The sequence below is a fragment of the Heptranchias perlo genome, chromosome 32 (genome assembly GCF_035084215.1).
Source record: "Heptranchias perlo isolate sHepPer1 chromosome 32, sHepPer1.hap1, whole genome shotgun sequence".
In the NCBI taxonomy this organism is placed as follows: Eukaryota; Metazoa; Chordata; class Chondrichthyes; order Hexanchiformes; family Hexanchidae; genus Heptranchias; species Heptranchias perlo.
In genome coordinates, this window is record NC_090356.1 from 27,412,181 (window position 1) to 27,433,880 (window position 21,700).

Genomic DNA, 21,700 nt, shown 5'->3' on the forward strand with positions numbered 1-21,700 from the left:
GAAGGTTAAGAGGAGATTTGATAGAGGTGTTCAAAATCATCAACGGTTTTGATGGAGTAAATAAGGAAAAACTGATTCCAGTGACAGAAGGGTCGGTAACCAAAGGACAAAGATATACGGTGATTGGCAAAAGAACCAGAGGCATCATGAGGAAACATTTTTTTAAGCAGCAAGTTGTTTATGATCTGGAATACACTGCCTGAAAGGGTGGTGGAAGCAAATTCAATAGTAACTTTCAAAAGGGAATTGGATAAATATTTAAAGGAAAAAAAAATTCAGGGCCATGAGGAAAGAGCAGGGGAGTGGGACGAATTGGATAGCTCTTTCAAAGAGCCGGCACAGACACGATGGGCCGAATGGCCTCCTCTTGTGCGATAACATACCATGATATTATGATGCTGCAAGAGGGAGCAGAATGTATTTTTATAGCAACTGTTATGTAATGGTTAAGGATTCTTACCTTGGTGGTAAAGTAATATAAAGTAGCTTCTCTAGCCAAAATTTTCCTTGTGTTACAGCAACTTCTAAAGACCATTTATTAATCTTCACACCACAGTTTCGGTAAAATTTACTTACACAAGCCCACTCACTAGATTTGGTATTGATCGTGGTAAATCGGAACTTACTATGAGTAATCCTTTGAGTCTTTCATTTCATTAACAGCTTATTACCACTATCCTATTCGTTTTGAAATTAATAATTAATTTCTACATACATTATGAATATATAAAACACCTTGTTAAGTCTCCAGACTGTTAAGCAAATGCATCATCAAAATAGGAGAAGAGAACTTGTTTATGTCTGTCTGCGGTGCGACGACAATAACCACTAATGCATCTTTGCAAATCAACAGTGTCATGATTTGAGAGGTACAGCATTGCATGCATCTCATGAAGAATTCAGGCACTCATCAGAAAACAGTGTTTGATTAAACTATCAACACAACATCTTCAAACCTAAAAATGGCAGGGATGCAGGCTCTACCACCGTGTTAAATGGGATAGATCCAGGACAGATTTAGCAGCTCAAAACTGAGCATCCATGAGGCGCTGTGAGCCCTCAGCAGCTGCAGAATTGTATTCCACCAGAATCTGTAACGTCATGGCCCGGCATATCCCTCACTTTACCATTACCATCAAGCCAGGGGTTCAACCCTGGTTCAATGAGGAGTGTAGAAGAACATGCCAGGAGCATTACTGTGCGTACCTAAAAATGAGGTGCCAACCTGGTGAAGCTACAACTCAGGACTACATGCATGCTAAACAGCAGAAGCAGCATGCTATAGACAGAGCTAAGCGATCCCACAACCAATGGATCAGATCAAAGCTCTGCAGTCCTGCCATATCCAGCCGTGAATGGTGGTGGACAATTAAACAACTAACCGGAGGAGGAAGCTCCGTGAATTTAACCATCTTCAATGATGGCAAAGCCCAGCACGTGAGTGCAAAAGACAAGGCTGAAGCGTTTGAAACCATCTTTAACCAGAAGTGCTGAGTGGATCATCAATCTCAGCCTCCTCCCGAGACCCCCAACATAAGAACATAAGAACATAAGAAATAGGAGCAGGAGTAGGCCAATCGGCCCCTCGAGCCTGCTCCGCCATTCAATAAGATCATGGCTGATCTGATCCTAATCTAACATCACAGAAGCTAGTCTGTAGCCAATTCGATTCACTCTATGTGATATCAAGAAACGGCTGAGTGCACTGGATACAGCAAAGGCTATGAGCCCCGAAAACATCGCGGCTGTAGTGCTGAAGACTTCTGCTCCAGAACTAGCCGCACTTCTAGCCAAGTTGTTTCAGTACAGCTACAACACTGGCATCTACCCGACAATGTGAAAAATTGCCTAGGTATGTCCTGTCCACAAAAAGCAGGACAAATCCAATCCAGCCAATTACCGCCCATCAGTCTACTCTCAATCATTAGCAAAGTGATGGAAGGTGTCGTCGACAGTGCTATCAAGCGGCACTTGCTCACCAATAACCTGCCCACCGATGCTCTGTTTGGGTTCCGCCAGGACCACTCGGCTCCAGACCCCATTACAGCCTTGGCACAAACATGGACATGGTGAGGTGAGAGTGACAGCCGTTGACATCAAGGCAGCATTTGACTGAGTGTGGCATCAAGGGGCCCTAGTAAAATTGAAGTCAATGGGAATCAGGAGGAAAACTCTCCTGTGGCTGGAGTCATACCTAGCACAAAGGAAGATGGTAGTGGTACTTGGAGGCCAATCATCTCAGCCCCAAGACATTGCTGCAGGAGTTCCTCAGGGCAGTGTCCTAGGCCCAACCATCTTCAGCTGTTTCATCAATGGCCCTCCCTCCATCATAAGGTCAGAAGTGGGGATGTTTGCTGATGATTACACAATGTTCAGCTCCATTTGCAACCCCTCAGATAATGAAGCAGTCCGTGCCCACATGCAGCAAGACCTGGACAACATCCAGGCTTGGGCTGATAAGTGGCAAGTAACATTCGTGCTAGACAAGTGCCAAGCAATGACCATCTCCAACAAGAGAGAGTCTAAACACCTCCCCTTGACATTCAACGGCATTACCATCACCGAATCGCCCACTATCAACATCCCTGGGGGTCACCATTGACCAGAAACTTAACTGGACCAGCCGCATAAATACTGTGGCTACAAGAGCAGGTCAGAGGCTGGGTATTCTGCGGCGAGTAACTCACCTCCTGACTCCCCAAAGCCTTTCCACTATCTACAAGGCACAAGTCAGGAGTGTGATGGAATACTCTCCACTTGCCTGGATGAGTGCAGCTCCAACAACACTCAAGAAGCTCGACACCATCCAGGACAAAGCAGCACATTTGATTGGCACCTCATTCACCACCTTAAACAGTAACTCCCTCCACCACCAGCACAGTGTGTACCATCTACAAGATGCACTGCAACAACTTGCCAAGGCTTCTTCGATAGCACCTCCCAAACCCGCGATCTCTACCATCTAGAAGGACAAGGGCAGCAGGCACATGGGAACACCACCACCTGCACATTCCCCTCCAAGTCACACGCCATCCTGACTTGGAAATATATCGCTGTTCCTTCATCATTGCTGGGTCAAAATCCTGGAACCCCTTACCTAACAGCACTATGGGAGAACCTACACCACACGGACTGCAGCATCAAAAAGGTGGTTCACCACCACCGTCTCAAGGCCAATTAGGGATGGGCAATAAATGCTGGCCTTGCCAGTGATGCCCACATCTCATGAATGAATAATAAAAAAAAACATCACCATTGAAATAACAAATTGGAGTATGCAATGTGTCTGCCTTTTAAACTTTGACAGTAGTAAGAATATGTTCTTAAAAAAACAGAACAGTATGCTTTTGACTGCCCCAGTCAACAGCCACATACACTGCATCGTTTCTACATATCATATCTTTGGAGTAAATTTAACAATAATAATGTGAACTTAGCTTTAGGTTCATGGTAGAAGAAAGCAGCTCTGTAGGCACTCTCACATGAAAAGGGAAAAAAGAAGCGATAGCCTTCATGAGCAAGTCACTCTAGTAGATTAAGTTGGAAGGTAACCTTGGAGATAAATACTTTGAATAATGAGTACTTGCTGAGATATGTCTGTGGTATTATCAATTCTGAAGGGCCTCTATATGGAACCCTGTGGGTACTCTCAGTAGGACATCAGAGTGCTCCAGTGGTACAGCCAGCAGAATCTCCTTCAAGTGCATCGGCTCCCAAGAACTGGTGCCAGTGCGTGAGCTGTGTTCATACCAATCGCACGCTTCTTTTTAAAATGAAATCTCTCTTACTTCGTTATCAAAAGTCAATGGCCGAACCAGACTGACTCATATTAAATGGCTGCTGGTCAAAGGTATCATTCCCCCTTTACACCTCCACCCCCACCTCCGAACTTCCTCTCCCGCCCGCTAGCCAGCTGCCGCTTTCCACCCATTTCGAACGGGCAGCTGACCGGTGATATGCAGATGAGGCTCAGGAGTTAAAATACCCCCGGCCTCAAACTTCGGCCAGCGAGCACGTTTTGTAGTCGCCCTGCCCCCACCCAAAGCCCGCTGGAGGTTAAAATCGACCAGAAGGACAAGAGACCACCTGTTGATATTAAACAGGATCCTGTCCCACTCCTCCATACCTGCCCCAATCCGCCATACCTGCCCCACTCCTCCATACCTGCCCCACTCCTCCATACCTGCCCCACTCCTCCATACCTGCCCCACTCCTCCATACCTGCCCCACTCCAAAGGAAGAACAGTTCTACTTTCAATGCATCTCAAGACAGTATTCCTACCATACTTCCTCAAGCAGCGAAGAACTGGCACAGCTTTGCTACAAAGTGAGGTTTTGGTGCTTGGACTCCTGCAACTTCTCAGATTCAGTGAGCCTCTTCTTACTGGAAGATTTTCTTCTGCTCTGACCCAAGGCCTCCCTAATTTGTAAATGTCAAAAACACTCGGGGTTAGGCACCCCCCGCCCCCACTTAATGTGCCCTTACTGCCTCAAAATAGACATCATGTGAACCACCTGAGGAAGATTTACGTATTCAGCTATATCCTTGAGTTAGAGTTGTACCATAAAGACCGATTCAGGAAGTACCTTCGTTCCGATGTCTCCTTTGCAACGTTTGGGCAAACCAACACAAGGAGATTTGTTGTCATAATTCAAATTTTCCTTATTTTCTTTTAAGTCTTTAATAATGGAAGCACAATATAACACAATTAAATCTTGGTATTATATTCAGCTTCTACTACAAGATTAGAGCCAATGCTTTGTAACAGTCCATGTTCTTAACCTGCATATTTAGTACGATCATCAATACTAAGTACACCAATCCATTTGGACTCAAATTCTCCCATAGATATGCCACTTTAACTACAAAGCAAGAAACCTACCTGGTTTATCACTTTGGTCAAAAAAATCAGTTTCAACTCTGCTTGCTTGGTAATTTATAGCTTATAATTTGCCCTGGTAACTCACTACAAACCGATTAGGAACAGGAACTCCTATTTTCCTTTTCTAACCTCCACCTCCAGATCCAATTGATTTTTATTGTCGTCCTTTTGTCTCACTTCAGCCACATTAATTACCTGCCTGCAGATCACTGCCTTCAAGTAGTCCCTAGGTGTGATCAGTGATCCCACTGACCCTACACTCTCCGCCCAGTCAATATCTTACACTGTTCCTTGAACAAATTTCTGACCCTGAGGAAGGAGCGTTTTTCTGTTTTCGTTATCCCAGCCTTGAAGTCAATGGGAATCAGGGGGAAAACTCTCCAGTGGCTGGAGTAATACCTAGCACAAAGGAAGATGGTAGTGGTTGTTGGAGGCCAATCATCTCAGCCCCAGGACACTGCTGCAGGAGTTCCTCAGGGCAGTGTCCTCGGCCCTACCATCTTCAGCAGCTTCATCAATGACCTTCCCTCCATCATAAGGTCAGAAATGGGGATGTTCGCTGATGATTGCACAGTGTTCAGTTCCATTCGCAACCCCTCAGACAATGAAGCAGTCTGTGCCTGGACAACATCCAGGCTTGGGCTGATAAGTGGCAAGTAACGTTCGCACCAGACAAGTGCCAGGCGATGACCATCTCCAACAAGAGAGAGTCTAACCACCTCCCCTTGACATTCAACGGCATTACCATCGCCGAATCCCCCACCATCAACATCCTGGGGGTCAACATTGATCAGAAACTTAACTGGGCCAGCCACATAAATACTGTGACTACAAGAGCAGGTCAGAGGCTGGGTATTCTGCAGCAAGTGACTCACCTCCTGATTCCCCAAAGCTTTTCCACCATCTACAAGGCACAAGTCAGGAGTGTGATGGAATACTCTCCACTTGCCTGGATGACTGCAGCTCCAACAACACTCAAGAAGCTCGACACCATCCAGGACAAAGCAGCCCGTTTGATTGGCACCCCATCCACCACCCTAAACACTCTCTCCCTTCACCACTGGCGCACCGTGGCTGCAGTGTGTATCATCCACAGGATGCACTGCAGCAACTCGCCAAGGCTTCTTCGACAGCACCTCCCAAACCCGTGACCTCTACCACCTAGAAGGATGAGGGCAGCAGGCACAAGGGAACACCACCACCTGTATGTTCCCCTCCAAGTCACACGCCATCCCGACTTGGAAATATAGCGCCGTTCCTTCATCGTCGCTGGGTCAAAATCCTGGAACTCCCTACCTAACAGCACCGTGGGAGAACCTTCACCAGACAGACAGCAGCGGTTCAAGAAGGCGGCTCACCACCACCTTCTCAAGGGCAATTAGGGATGGGCGATAAATGCTGGCCTTGCCAGCGACGCCCACATCCCATGAGCAAATAAAAAACCTGAGCCAGTTTCATCTGCAGATTGCAAGGTAAAAATCCATTGATTAAAGACACATTTCTATGCACGTAGTTTCAAAAATATCTGAATTAATCGTGAAATTAGAGGGGACACTTTGAAACTCAGTAAAACAGCACCTATCTTACGCAGCAGGTGACATGTTCTGCAGCACGAGACTGCACTCTCGTGAAGGCCACAGATGGGTAATGGTAAGTATACAGACTGTAACTGTTACGTTAAGATAAATGTATTTTAACGATTCCTTAACCGTTTGCCTCTCTTTTTCTGTTTTCTTCTTCTCTGCTGGCAATTAGTTTCTTAAGAGTCTCTGAGCTAATTGTATTTATTTTGCCCCCAGCGCCATTATTGGCGCCACTAGGAATCTCCATTTCTGAGTTCCATTTGGAAGAGGAGGACAAACAGAGGAATGCGGATCAGGCTGCACAGGAAGTACTCTATGCTCTGCTTGTCAGTAGCCGTGCACCCTCACCTGCAGACAGAGGTGAACAGGTCTTGCCTTGGTAGACGATTAGTACATGCAGAGACTGCTACTCCCAAAGGAAGCTGGTACAGCAGACCTGATGGCACCACTAACATATGTGAATGCCTGACTAGCTGCAATGTTAATTGCTTCCTCAGAAGCACCCCAATTGCAGCATGTCACGCTACTGCATAAAGGAAGGCATGCCATAATCAGCTGCAAGAATACCTCGATTGACAATACCTGCCAGGATGCCACCAACCATATCTGCAGTCTCTGACGGGGTGATCTGTCGTCTCAAGAACTGCATCAGGGGTCGGACATTTAGGACTGAGATGAGGGGGCTGTAGATGCTCAGTCTTTGCGTATATTCAAAACTGGGATCGATAGATTTCTGGACTCTAAGGGAATCAAGGGATATGGGGATCGGGCGGGAAAGTGGAGTTGAGGTAGAAAATCAGCCATGATCTTCCTGAATGGCGGAGCAGGCTCGAGGGGTCGTAAGGCCTACTCCTGCTCCTATTTCTGATGTTCTTATGTTCTCAGACGCTAGCCTGATGCTTTCTACTCCAAGGACACCTGCAACTGTCCTGCAGTATAGGGAGCTGTAGTCAGCTGCACATGAAACATACCACCATCATCTTGCAGGCATACTGCAATGCTGACCTAGGAGGAGGTGCAATGGAGCGGCAAGGAGAGCCACTACCCTTCCAACTTCCTTGTGCATTAGCACCTCCACTTCAGCACCCACCAAACTGGGGATCGAGTGCTGGGTTACACTGTCACTTTTTGACTGCAGACTCATGTCAACAAACTTGGGCTTCTTTTCATTTGATCTCTCCCTCTTCCGCCTTGGCAAAGGCTGCCAATAGGTTGAAATGTCTCCTGAGCTTTTCCTGAGGATTGTTCAATGGAATAGCCGCACGGTGGCATCTTGAGTCAATACTCCAATGCACTGTCCCATGCAGTAGTATGATTGGGGTTTACGCCTGCAATCCCCAGACTGCAATGTTATCAGTGGACCTATCAAAGGGAGACCCGGCACTTTTGACTGTGGAGGGAGGGGACATCAAAGTCACCCTAGGATCTTCCTGAGCACTTCTTCGTGGCTGGATCCAGAATAGAGAATCAAGAGCAAGTTGCCTGTCCATCCTATTTTAAAAAAGGTGTCTAATCTTCTTTTTAACATACTTTGTTTCAAAAGTAAGTGCCAATAAAATCATCAAGGAAATTGCCTTGAAGTAGTTATTAAGCCTTTGTAATATTGACTGTTGTTGCTGGAGTTCAAAAGAGCACACCTGAGGAGATGGCTGGCTTCTAGTCAGAGGGAGAGACAGGCAGAGCTGCTGTGTGATAAAGGAGGTAGATATTGAAACATAGCTAATTGATAAAGACTCAAAGTCGTCTCAAGTTATACAATATTTTTAGTCCCTTAATCAATACAAACCTCACCGTGCAAGAAAATTAAATTCAAAGTAGAGATAAATTCACTGAAGTACCATGTACTATATCTACCCATCTTAATTCATATCCCATCTGCAGATAGGTTCAATAAATCCTCCAAGCCAATTATCAGCATTATTAATCCTGCAAGCTAATCACTAACAAAAGATATTTTTGAAGGACATTAATGTTAATTATGATAAGCACACACTGCAGCAGCACTCTAACCCACATACCAACATGTGTCTATGCAGTTTGCAGTAAGCGAAGTACCTATTACCTTCGCCCTACTTGGCTGTAGCAAACTGTGTCATTGACAGATGCAATGAAGAGAGCAAGTGAAAGATGAAAATGATGAATAAAGTAATTACAAAGCAAGCAATTTTCAGAAGCTCTAAGATTAACTGTTGCTCCGCCATACCTTAAGCAGTCTGTCTGCATTAAGCAATTCCACCAGCTCCTCTTCGAATTTCTCCAACGTTGGGTACAGCTGAAGTGACAACTTGTCCAAGTGACATGTTACAGTCTTCAGTAAATGAGATTTCTTCAAAGCATCACCTTCAATCAACATACAAATTGTTTAGTTATAATCAAACTAAGGGCCTACCTCACTCACCCATGTGGCCATTAATCTTTTGGGGCTACAGCAGGACTTCAACACTGAAATAAATAGTGTAAACACCGTTCAGTGCAATCACTTAGTGGACTCCCATTTTGATTCCTACAACTGATTGCTCCCAATTAAACAAAGTAGCCATTTTGGGCCGAACACTTTTTGTATCACCGTTCCAGTACTGCTATTCTATACTTCTTATTTTGAATATGTGTATAACATTATGTAAGCACATCTGCAATGTCAGCAATAAACAGTGTTAATGCAACCTAAAGAAAGTTCTGTATACAATGTTTTTAAATTATCCAGTATTATGTAAGACAAAATGACCACACTAACTGCTCATTACACCTAGCAACTTCTAATTTTTTTTTAAAAGTCAATTCATAAAATAGTGAGTAATGTTTAACAACAACTTCCTCTCCGTCTTCGTCAACTGCTGTTCCCACCCTCTCCAGCTGCATGCCTGCTATTAAGCTCTGGATGAATCATAACATCAGTAAATCTGAAGCTAAACTCTTTGGTTCCCAGCAACACCTCTGTGCCGCTGCCCTGGACTCCAGCAACCCCTCAGGCTGCCATTTTAAGCCTAACGAGGAGAGGCTAAACCCTGGTCCCATTTGACCCAGGGCTGATCCTCCATCGCCATGTTCCCTTCTGCACCAAAAGCACTTTCCTCCATTTTCAAAATATTGCTTACATCTGCCCTTACCCCTCATCACCCCTCCTGAGACCCTGGTCCACGCCTTCATCATCTCGAGACTCAGCTTCTTAAATACCCTCCTTGCTGGACTCTCTGTCTCCACTCTGCATAAACTACAAGTCCAGAATGCTGCAGCCCATGATCTCTCTTGTACAAAGCCCCACACCCTATCCTCAGCAAACTCCACTTGCTTGCTGTAACCCTAATTCTCCAGCCACAGGTCGCTGCACACAGGCTACACTTATTGGATACAATTCTACTTCCCATTCTCCACTCCCTCTGCCCCATCATTGGTAGCTATTTCTTTAGCCATTTTTCCCTATTCTTCTGAGACTCTTTTCCAAAATCCACCGACCTCACCACCTCCCTCCCTGCTTTCAAAAGCCTCCTTAAAACCTTGACTTTGACACTGCCTTTGTTTCCCATCCCTAACCTATGTTCAATTTTCTGTACAGTGTTTTGAAACATTCTCAATGTGAAGAGTGCAATATAAGGTGTTCGTTCCATACATTTCTTTAATTTTGCTCTATAATATTCAACAGTAATGATGAAAAAAAAAGTTTCACATCTATTTTGATGGACGGCACTTGGAGATCGACAGCTGGAGAAGCAGTCAACAACAACAACTTGCATTTATATAGCACCTTTAACGTAGTAAAACTTCCCAAGACGCTTCACAGGAGCGAGTATCAAACAAAATTTGACACTGAGCCACATAGGAGATATTAGCACAGATGATTTGGTCAAAGAGCTAGTTTTTAAGAAGCATCTTAAAGGAGGAGAGAGAGGGGTAGAGAGGCGGAGAGATTTAGGGAGGGAATTCCAGATCTTAGGGCCTAGGCAGCTGAAGGATCAAAGGATTAACATGTGAGTCATCAATATTGTCAATCTCTATTAAATGTTGTGTATGAAGCAGGCAGCACAACTTGGGCTGCTGTTGTCTGAACATACAACATTGCACCATATATATTCATTAACCCTGCTTGGTTCCTTGCCTCCAATACTTGCTCTCCCTGGTTTCTAAGGTACTCCTATTGTATATCATAAACCACAGTGTCCAAATCCCACTGCTGTAGAGCTCATAACACGAGGCTCAGTTTAAAAACTTGCGCTGTACCATATTTAATATTTATAAATGAAAGGAAGTTTGAACGAAACAGGGCAGCACCTCCCACAATGGCTCATGGATATGCACTTGAAGTGCCGTAACCTAAAAGGCTACGGAATAAGAGCTGGAAAGTGGGATTAGGCTGGAGAGCTCTTTTTCGGCCAGCACAGACACGATGGGCCAAATGGCCTCCTTCTGTGCCGTAAATTTCTACGATTCCATGTCAATGCGTAGAATGTTTCTGAGTCAAATGGACTGAGTTGTTCCGATATTCAATCCCTGGTCAATGTTGTTAGCTGATCTCAGCTATGATGGTAGTGGGAATGCTACAATTGGCCTTAGCTTCCTCACACTACGGAGAGAGATTTAGCAAGTCAGGGATCCTCCACCTGATCACTATCTAGTGACCCTGTGGGAAAGTGTATTTGTGTAAATGTTGCCTCTGCTGTGATGGCCCCCACAGTCAAATAGCCCACCAACAATGGGAGTCACTGATGCATTTAAAGCACTACTTCTTCAGGAGAGGAGAGACAAAGGCAAAAAATCAGAAGGAAACTGAAGGAGAAAAGGGACAATTCTGTCTCTCCCCCACACCATCCCTATTTAGGTTTCTCCACTGACTGAGAGGGAAGGCAACTTGCTCTGAATCCTTTTCCATTGGCACGATTAGGAAGGCAGCCAACAGAGGTCTAATGATTTCCCCTCCTCCTGAATTCTGGTGATGCACAGCAGAACAATCGGAATAGAGCATTTGGAAGGGCCATCTGGCTGCTTTTCAACGCACCTTCTACTCTAAAATTTTAAATATTATTTTATTTTCATCTTTGTCTTTTTGCTATTTTAATCAATGTACCTAAGAATTAATGGCAGGTATTATTAATTAATAAACACAAGTATGCGGCTTTTAATTCAATAGTTTTTATTCATAAAATCAACAAAAGCTACTCCCAGAAATAGTCTTTTGGAGTGCCCATGAGATTTTTATATTTACATAGATACCAGCAGTTTCTGCTGATGTGACTGCTAAGACTAACATTACATCTGTCAAGAGTAGGCTGATAGTTTACCCACCTCAACGTATGTTTAGTGCCATAAATATACATGTAAACCCCCCCCTCACCTCACTATCATTTTCTGACAAGTTTTTCCTGCACCAAATCAATGTGCAGTGCAAACTTGCATTCTGCACAGTTCTGGTCTCCATATTGTAGAAAAAACGTAGAAGCATTGGAGAGGGCACAAAAAAGATTCACAAGATTGATACTAGAACTGAGAGGACATCCTTATCAGGAAAGGCTGAACAGGCTGGGGCTCTTTTCTCCAGAAAAGAGAAGGCTGAGGGGTGACCTGATAGAGGTCTTTAAGACAATGATAGGGGAGACGTAGAGAAAATGTTTCCACTTGTGGGGGAATTCCAAAACTAGAGTTCATAAATGTAAAATAGTCGCTAATAAATCCAATAGGGAATTCAGGAGATGCTTCTTTATCCATAGAGTGGTAAGAATATAGTACGCTCTACCACAAGGAGAAGTTGAGGCAAATAGCATAGATGCATTAAAGGGGAAACTAAATAAGCACATGAGGGAAAAAGGAATAAAAGGGAATGCTGATAGGGTTAGATGAAGTAGAGACGGAGGAGGCTTATGTGGAGCATAAACGCCAGCATTGACCAGTTGGGCCGAATGGCCTGTTTCTGTGCTGTAGTTTTGATGTAACTCAATGTAAACTGTTGCAATCTCTGATGTGTATTTAAACACTTCATGTTGCAAAGCTCCATTAGTGTATGCAAGTCTATACCAAAAGCTTTAAAAAGAAAATGTTTAAAACCAGCAAGAATAAAAAGCAGACAAAAGTAACACTAAACAAAATGTTATATGGTAGAAAACAAGAATTAAACTTTTTTTTTAAATACAGTACCTCCTCCTAGAAATGCTGCTATGCAGACATCAGCAGAGGACTCCAGTGAGCTAGGGCTGCAATGTTCCCCACAGTCAAATAGCCTACCAACACTAATTGTCTAAGCTCGCACATGAATTACTTGGATGAAGTACTGGAGGGCCGCAGGCACCTGTGGAACTAAATGCTAACAAAATATTATGATTCAGGAGGGGTAAAATAAATAAAAAAATAACACAAACCAAAAACCTGATTGAAGAACAGGGAGCCATGAGAGGCAGTGCTCATCTTAACCTGATATTTGGAAATGACTGAGACAATGTACAGGGAAATCAAATTATGGCACTATTAAGGGACAGCAATCATACAATGATTAAGTTTAACATGTTTCTGGGATTCAGGAATTCAGAATCAGGTATATACCAGGACAAGTATCATACAATTAAAGATATAACGTTGAGCACGTTGGATAAATACAATCCTAGAAGCAGAAAGCTCAAACTGGATTAATAAACACATCAATTTCCTGCAATTAATGGAATTCACTAGAATTAATAGAGGAACATGCAGAAACATGTCAAAAAGGTGATCAGAGGAACAAACAGTAATCTGGAAAAGAGCATAGCTGCAGATGTGAAATCATAGAATCATAATTATATGGCACAGAAGGAGGCCATTCGGCCCATCGTGCCTGTGCCAGCTCTTTGAAAGAGCTATCCAATTAGTCCCACTCCCCTGCCTTTTCTCCAAAGCACTGCAATTTTTTTCCCCTTCAAATATTTATCCAATTCCCTTTTGAAAGTTGTTATTGAATCTGCTTCCACCATCCTTTCAGGCAGTGCATTCCAGATCATTACAACTCGCTGCATAAAAAAATTTCTCCTCATCTCGCCTCTGGTTCTTTTGCCAATTACCTTAAATCTGTGTCTTCTGGTTACCGACCCTTCTGCCACTGGAAACAGTTTCTCCTTATTTACTCTATCAAAACCCTTCTTGATTTTGAACACCTCTATTAAATCTCCCCTTAACCTTCTCTGCTCTAAGGAGAACAATCCCAGCTTCTTCCACGTAACTGAAGTCCCTCATCCCTGGCATCATTCTAGTAAATCTCCTCTGTGCCTTCTCTAAGGCCTTGGCATCCTTCCTAAACTGTGGTGCCCAGACTTGGACACAATACTATAGCTGAGGCCTAACCAATGATTTATAAAGGTTTAACATAACTTTCTTGCTGTTGTACTCTCTGTTTATAAAGCCAAGGATCCCGTATACTTTTTTAACAGCAGAGTAAATATAATAGAAAGTATTTCAGTACTTCAACAGCAAGAGGGCAGTCAACATGGATTCAGAAAGGGAAGATCCTGCCCAACCAAACTTTTTGACTTGTTTGAGGAAGGTACTTCCCAAGTAGGGTGCCTCAGGACTCTGTATTGGGACCACGGCTGTCTCTAATTTACATCAATGACTTGGACTCAGAAACCCAACGCAAATTGGTCAAATTTGTAGATACCAAACAAGGAGGGACACAGGAATCAGAAGAGGCAGCTCAGAAATTACAAAATGAGTTGGACAAAATATCAATGTGGTCAGAATAATGGCAGATGAAATTAATGCAAGCAAGTACTGCACATAGGAAGCAAAAAGAGTGACATACATCCTCCGTGAATGGTGCTGAAAAAGCTACAGGTGAAGTTGAAAGAGACCTAGGACTCTTAGCAGACTCAACACTCAACATGTCCAACCAATGCAGAGCACACCTTGAGTACTGTGTCCAGTTCTGGTCGCAAGGGAGACATTGTGGCATTGGAGAGAGTTTAGAGAAGAGCCATAATGTTGATTGTTAGCAGTAGAGATACAATTACGAGGAGAGACTGGAGAAACTTGGGCTTTTCAGCCTGGAAAGGAGGCATCTGAGAGGCAATCTTGAAGAGGAATGGATAAGGTAAATCTATTGAAATGGATTGGGAGAGCAGAACGAGGTGACACAGGTTCAAACTAGAAAAGGCTAATTTAGGATTGGTGTCAGGGAGTTCTTCACACAAAATGTAATTAATATATGGAATGGACTCCTGGATAAAATAGTGGAGGCAAAAATCCTGAAATCATTTAAGAACTATTGGATGCTGCAATGGGGGAACTTTAGCGTCTTTTTGGATGGATGAGGTGAGATGGGTTGAAAAGCCTTCCTCATCTGTAATATTATTACTTGTGATCATGTGACAAACACAAAACAGAGTGCCAACTTTGGAAACAAAGTGTTTGGGAAACATTTCCCATTTATTTTATAATATAGTAATATAAATCTTGTTGAAATACATGACTGTGTTACTTGTATGTGATATCATTATGACAAAAGTAATGCTGTCTGAAACTTTTCTCTTTCTTAAAAAAAAGTCTTGTCACTCTTTCATGAAGACGTGTAACTTTAAATTCAGTTGTCACCAATCCTCCACTGATAGATATAAGATTTTGCTCGTATATTAGACTGGGACTGACGTCATAGATTTCCATGGCTTTCCAATTTAAAAAAATAGCTTTCTCTACATAAGACCACCCCAACATGGAGAAAGCTGGCCTGGCCCTGGAATATCGGGAGATATGGAGGGTGAGGAGAGTGTACATTGGCTTCCCTGGAGTACTATAACTTTGCAAATGTAGCCTCAGTGATTAATGAACAAATGCATAGTTCATTTTTGCCACCTCTTCCATGGAGGTGACAGGACTCCACTGATGGGAGTGCAGCAACAGAAGAATGTTTGGACAGTCTGCTGACAGCACAACATGTACTTAGAGGCAGAGGTTACGCTCACAGGAAGTGGGAGTAATATGTAAGAGAACAAGCTGCAGCAGCAACCAGGATGAGTTCAGATAGCAGACACCCAAGCAGGGAGCTCGTAGAATTATTTATCTTCTGGATTACCCTTGGATATTTAATCCCCATTTTGCTCATCATTATAACATAAAAGAAACTCTAATTGTATCAATTAGTTCCTGTTCCAACAGAGGTGCTTTCATCATTTGCTGACTGTGGAGGAGTTTATTCCTGAGAAAAGGCCTTTGTAATGGTATGTTTATATTATGAATGTGTTACGATTGTGTTAAGATTGGAGGATGAAATTCAGAGTAAAGATGCAACACTGAGGCAACTGCACATGAACAAGGTTGCATATGTCCAGTTGTAATTGCAACTTTAAATCAATGCACAAACTTACAAGTCATGTGAGCAACTTTATTTTAGTGGCCATGGGCTTTACCTGCTATAACACCGTTGGTCTATGTAGGCCGAGAGCTCAGACCACAAGTGACCAGGATAAAATGCCAATCTGCAGGTGCCGAGTGCTGTTGTCAGTTTGCTTTCCCGACCAGGACTTTCCACTTCTACATTCATCCAGCCCAGGTTTATTGGCCCGTTAAGACGAATGGTGTAAAAATTGGGGAGTGCAAAGACAAAAGATCTTTGGCCAACCTCTTGAGCACGGTCTCCATTCCATCAGAGGTACTAACAGCACCCCGTTTATACTGCAGCACTTTTCATCAAAGGCAGCGTACAGTTTTAAGGAGAGCAACTTTGTTTCTGCTTCTGATTGAAAGTGGTATTTCTTAAAAATAGTTAGATCTTTTATTGGTGAGTTTACTCAGATCTTGGGTATAATTGTTCACAAGAAACCTTGCAGTTTGCTTCATTCTGATAGAAGTATTTATAGTTAAGGTTGAAACCCTCATTGAGCTTCAGTTTAAGAAAAAGCAGCAACTTTTCTGGCTGTGTTGTAAAGTCAGCATATTACTGAGCCACATAGACTGGAAGGTTCAATTCCTGGTCTTAGCTGAGTTAGCTGATCTCAACCAGGGTAGAAGTAGAGGTGCTACAATTAGTATCAGTGCCCATGGCATAGGGAGGAGGGGAGAAAGAAAATAGCCAGGGTTCTCATTCCTGATTGCTATCTAATTACTCCTTTTGGAAAACTTTGGGGAGAACAAGTTTGGATTCAGTTGTGATGACTTCCAACATCTAGGTTCAGATGTGAAGAATGACTACTTAGGCAAAGTACTGGAGTGTGCCTCGTGCCCCAGCTCTATTGAGTCTTGTTGGAGTACTCGATACTCTCCAGTAGCAGTGGGGAGCAAGAGAAAAGAGGCAAAAAAAAAATTAAAACTATATATCACTTTGCCAGTAGCAAACAAAGGTCAAATTTATTCAAAAATTTGATTTTAGATTGACTATAAACTGCCTGTGAACATGCAACTGAGCCCTGCTCCCACCTGTCAACCACTGCAAGCGCCTCACTTCATATCTTGCCTTATTGCAAATCATCTACTCTTGTTGCCTTAATTCAAACTTCCCAAATAAAATGCACAATGGTTTATGCATACACACTCCATGTACAAAAACTGCACCTGACATGCACAGCACGGACAAAAAATAATCCAATTCACAAACTATAGAACTGTCCAGCAGCTCTACTTAAGCCTCCCACGCAGTCCTGATTGCTGAGCATGAACTTATAGCACTGATTCTCAGTGTAAATGAAGCAATATTTTTTTCAGGTCAAAGAAAGCAAGGCACCTTAGTGCAAAGTTTATTTATCAGGTTTGTGTTCCTCATGACTGAGCATCAATTGTGATCATTTTTATAATTGATCACTGTTGCAGAAATAACAAGGACAAATGTAAGAACAGTCAAGGCCTATAGGTTGCGTTTGGTACTATAATTTAGAGATAAGCTTGAATAACGATGACAAGTATGAATATTCCAGTGCCTGTCACAGCTCTCTGCATTCCAGGACACAGCTTAGATTCAAACTAACAGTGAAGTGCAAGTTTATGAGAATGAACCTAAGTTTATCACTGCAAATCTCATTTTGTGGAGTAAAATTCTTAGCTTAGCTCAGAGGCAGAGAGAAATAATCAATGGTTAGTTGTAAGCTTCCCCTGCTCTTATTTTTCTCTCTCTCCTTCTGTTTTGTTTCTCTCTCTCTGTCCTTCCCTTTGTTTGCACCTCTTTGCTCCTACTATTACTTCCTATGTTTCCCTCTCTCTCCTACTCCTCTTTCACTTCTGCTTTTCTCTCTCTTTTGCTCTTACTTTCCATGTTTTTTCTCTCCTTCCTTCTCCCTCTTTCCTTCACCTGCCCTTCTGTTTCTCTCAGCAGAAATCCCTATACTGTTTCTTTCTCTCCTCATCCTCCTCTTTTCCATGTGTTCTTCAGTTCCTTTCTGTTTCTCTCTTTCCTTCTATAATCCTGTTCCTATTTCTAATCATTCTGCTTCCCTTGACTCTCTTTCCTCTCTTACTTCTTTTCATTGGAGGTACAATGCACAAGGAGCACAGAGATCCAGAGGAGCAGGGCAGTACTGCTGAAGGAGCGTGTATACGATCAGGGCCACTGAACAAGCAGCACAGAGAGTGGGTTTGGCAGTTGACGGAGCACACAGAGAATGGGAGGGAGCAGTGGGGGTGCTGAAAGAGTACAAAGACAAAAGAGAGGCTGCTGAGTCTTGCAACTAAAGAGAAAGAGACCACCACTTTCTGCAACATTTTAAGTACATGCTCAGCACATGGTTTCTCCAAAATCTATCGAGCTAGGCTATACTCCCAATGGTGTATGGAGGATGCAAAATAAAGAAGCAAGCTCCCTTTCTCCAATACTGACGTCCCTCATCTTTATAAGCACAAAATTATAGAAATTTGGATGACTGATTTGTTTGGAGAACAAATCTCGATGAAGCAAACATTGGGACCTGCGAGTTCAGCAAACCACATATTTCAAAGGAATTTCATTTCCATTAAATCATAAAGAAACAAAGATAGAATTTGCATTTATCTAGCACCTTCACATCCTCAGGACATCCCAAAGCACTTCACAGTCAATGGAGTATTTCTGAAGTGCACATCAACGAGCTTGCACACAAGATGCCACAAACAGAAATGAGATAAATTATCAATTATCTGTTTTTGGTAGCGCTGGTTGCAGGAAGAATGTCGGCCAGGAGACTGGGAGAATTCCCTACTCTTTCTTCGAATAATGCCACGGAATAGGCAGAAGGGCTTCAGTTTGACTTTTCATCTGAAAGACAGCACTTCCAACAATGCTGCATTCTCTCAATACTCCACTGACATATCAGCCTAGATTATGTGCTGAGATCCTAGAGTAAGGTTTGAACCCACAGCCCACTGACTCAGAGCTGATAGTGCTACCAACATGACAAGCTGAGAAAATAACACACCTTCATAATTACTGAACATTGTAGTGCGCTAAGTGTGCTAGAGCGAGCACAGAAAGTGCGCAAGAGCCTTGCCCACAGGAATTAAGTTGAGACATTTAATTGAAATAAAATCTAAAATAGTTACATAGCCTGCTTCAGACTCCAGCAGTTGTCTGCAGCCAGTGAGTACAATGGTTTCTGTTACTTACTTGTCTGACTAAAAGGTGCAGCCACACCTGGAATTGTTTCTGACCCAGACACCAACATGTTTTCAGGGATGAGGTGACTAACCCCCTCCAAGGGAAGATGAATCCATAATGTGTAAAAAATACAGCTGCCCTCAATCAACGTCATTAACTTATTCTCTAAAACAGAAAAAGAGAATTACATCAGTTAAGTATTATCTGTTAATCAAAAACATGTATTGCTTCCTTAAAGTCCAGAATATACCTTTAATCGTTTTCCCGAACTAATTTACAAGAGTGTTATATCCCATTTACACTGGGGCACTGGTGAAATAGGATGCAATACTTACACTTTGTCATAACACTAGTAAGCAGATTAGTGTTACTGCTACTTTTTACAATTCACCTGCTATTCAGACACATTAATGTTTCAGCCTGGACACTAACTATTGGCTATTTGACTGTGGGGAATATCACAATCAAAATCCAGTAACTCAGCATAGTTCGGAATCAAACCTGGGGCCTTGTTCATCCGAATTGCTCTACCGCACCCCATTGCATTTACACACGGAGCCCTCAAGTAAAGTCAGAACAGCACCTTCAAAAATTGAAAGCCTCCTTGACAACTTGGTGTTAGCATTAGAAATGAATCACTGTCTCTAGGTAAAAACTATCAATCTCCAATACCATATTCTCATGTGCAAATCGCTGCACACAGAAAAAAAAAATCAGTAGTATTGATAAAAATATGGAGCCCCTGAAATACATGTTCTGAGGAACGGTTCCAACACTTTAACCCATCTTTTTTCCATTCCAGAGGCTAAAGGACCTACTGTACATGAACAGCATTTTCTGTTTATTTATTTCAAATCAATCTAATTTTCAAGTTGTAACAGAGTTAGGATGGCATTTGTCTGTCAAATACATCCTCGTGACTAATTTGGAAAATAAAGAAAGAAAAAGAAGAAAGCCTTATCACTAAACGGCTGGCATTTCAATTATAGCTGCTATCTTTCCAGCATTACCAAGCCTTGGGTGCTGAATTTCTGTTACTAAGCTTCAGCTCTCATTACCCCACTAGAAGAGTGGCCAGCGGAGAGTCCTGAAATGATGACAGAATAGTCCCAAATGAAATGGCAACTGCTCGTGGCAAGCTTTTAATCTTTTTTTTATATAATTAGTCACGGGGGATACACACCAGATGCTATCTGAATAATAAGCCCTTTTATCTTGCAGCATCCCTTTTGAAGTTTCAGGATTTGTGAACAAAAATAATTACCACTTGTTTACATTCTTAGGCCAGTCATGAGCGCGTGTTTGTACCCCATACACAGAGAGGGCACGATCTTAATGAGGAGCAGGTAATGCAGCTCTCGGAAATCATTCATAATATTTTTTAAAGATTATGAAACAGGATTTGAGGTGACTGATGCTCTTCAAAGAGAGTGGAGAGAATGTTGAAGTGGCCACGGCAGTAGACGACATGCTGTGCTGTTGCCAGCATCAGAAACAAAGGACAAGAAAAAAAAGGCTCTAGGCTAAAATTCCCACATCAAGTAAATTAATTATTATGCTAATGATGTAAATTAAGAGTCTGACAGCTACACAGTGCTTCCGTACATTGTGAAAACCTGTATGGAATTATATTTAAGAGTGAAGCTGGCACTTGAATACCCGGGTCCTTTTACATTACAGGCGTGCAGCTGATTGCGGACCTAAGTCACCAGACGTACTACTAAATATCAAAGGCCAGAGCTACAGGAACCTAATGGCATCAAAGGAGAAATGTGGGTGTATCTGCTGTTGGATTAAGGCCTTCAGTTCCACAGTTTGTGCTGCAAGGCGGTCCCCACATTTGCACTCTGGGTCTCTGTATCATGGAGTGAAGCCCAGCATACCTACGAATAGCTGCAACCAACATCAGATATAAAAGAGGAAGAGTGGCGCAGAGATGTTGATCTGCTACCACCACTCTCAACCCCTCCATTGCTTCTGCTGTCACGCTGCTTGTCCAACATCCAGTACTGGATGAGCAGAAATTTCCTACAATTAAATATTGGAAAGAACAAAGCCATTGTCTTCGGCCCCTGCCATAAACTCCATTCCCTAGCCACCAATTCCATCCCCCTCCCTGGCCACTGTCTCAGGCTGAACCAGACTAATAACATCTTTGGCGTCTTGTATGACCCTGAGCTAGGTTTCCGACCCCATATCCTCTCCATCACTAAGATCGCCTACTTCCATCGCCGTAATATCACCCGTTGCCTTTCCTGTCTCAGCCTATCTTCTGCTGAAACCCTCATCCATGCTTTTGTTACCCCCGGACCCAACTACTTCAATGCTCTCCTGGCCAGTCTCCCATCTTCTACCCTCCATAAACTTGAGCTCATCCAAATCTTTGTTGTCCGTATCCTAACTCGCACCAAGTCCCGTTCACTCATCACTCCTGTGCTCACTGACCTACATTGGGTTCCGGTCCATCAATGCCTCAAATTTAAAATTCTCATCCTTGTTTTCAAATCCCTCCATGGCCTCACCCCTCCCTATCTCTGTAACCTCCTCCAGCCCTACAAATCTCTGAGATCTCTGCATTCCCCCAATTCTGGCCCTTGTGCATCCCTGGCCGTTCACCCCTCCATTGGTGGCCGTGCCGTCAGCTCTGGCCCTAAGCCCTGGAATTCCCTCCGTAATGTCTCCCTTTTTGGCTTGGTGTCTATTTTTTTTGGTCTGATTACGCTCCTGTGAGG

The 21,700-nt window shown here is 43.1% G+C and overlaps 1 protein-coding gene across 1 annotated transcript in view; it reads right to left on the reverse strand.

The window, feature by feature from the left end:
• Nucleotides 1–21,700, reverse strand: part of LOC137300799 (nephrocystin-4) — a 142,676-nt gene that overhangs the window by 14,979 nt on the left and 105,997 nt on the right. The window contains exons 7-8 of the mRNA XM_067970058.1: nt 18,978–19,133; nt 8,670–8,806 (exon numbers count right to left, since the gene is read on the reverse strand). Coding sequence (XP_067826159.1) covers nt 8,670–8,806; nt 18,978–19,133 — 293 coding nt within the window. The remainder of the gene's footprint in view (nt 1–8,669; nt 8,807–18,977; nt 19,134–21,700) is intronic.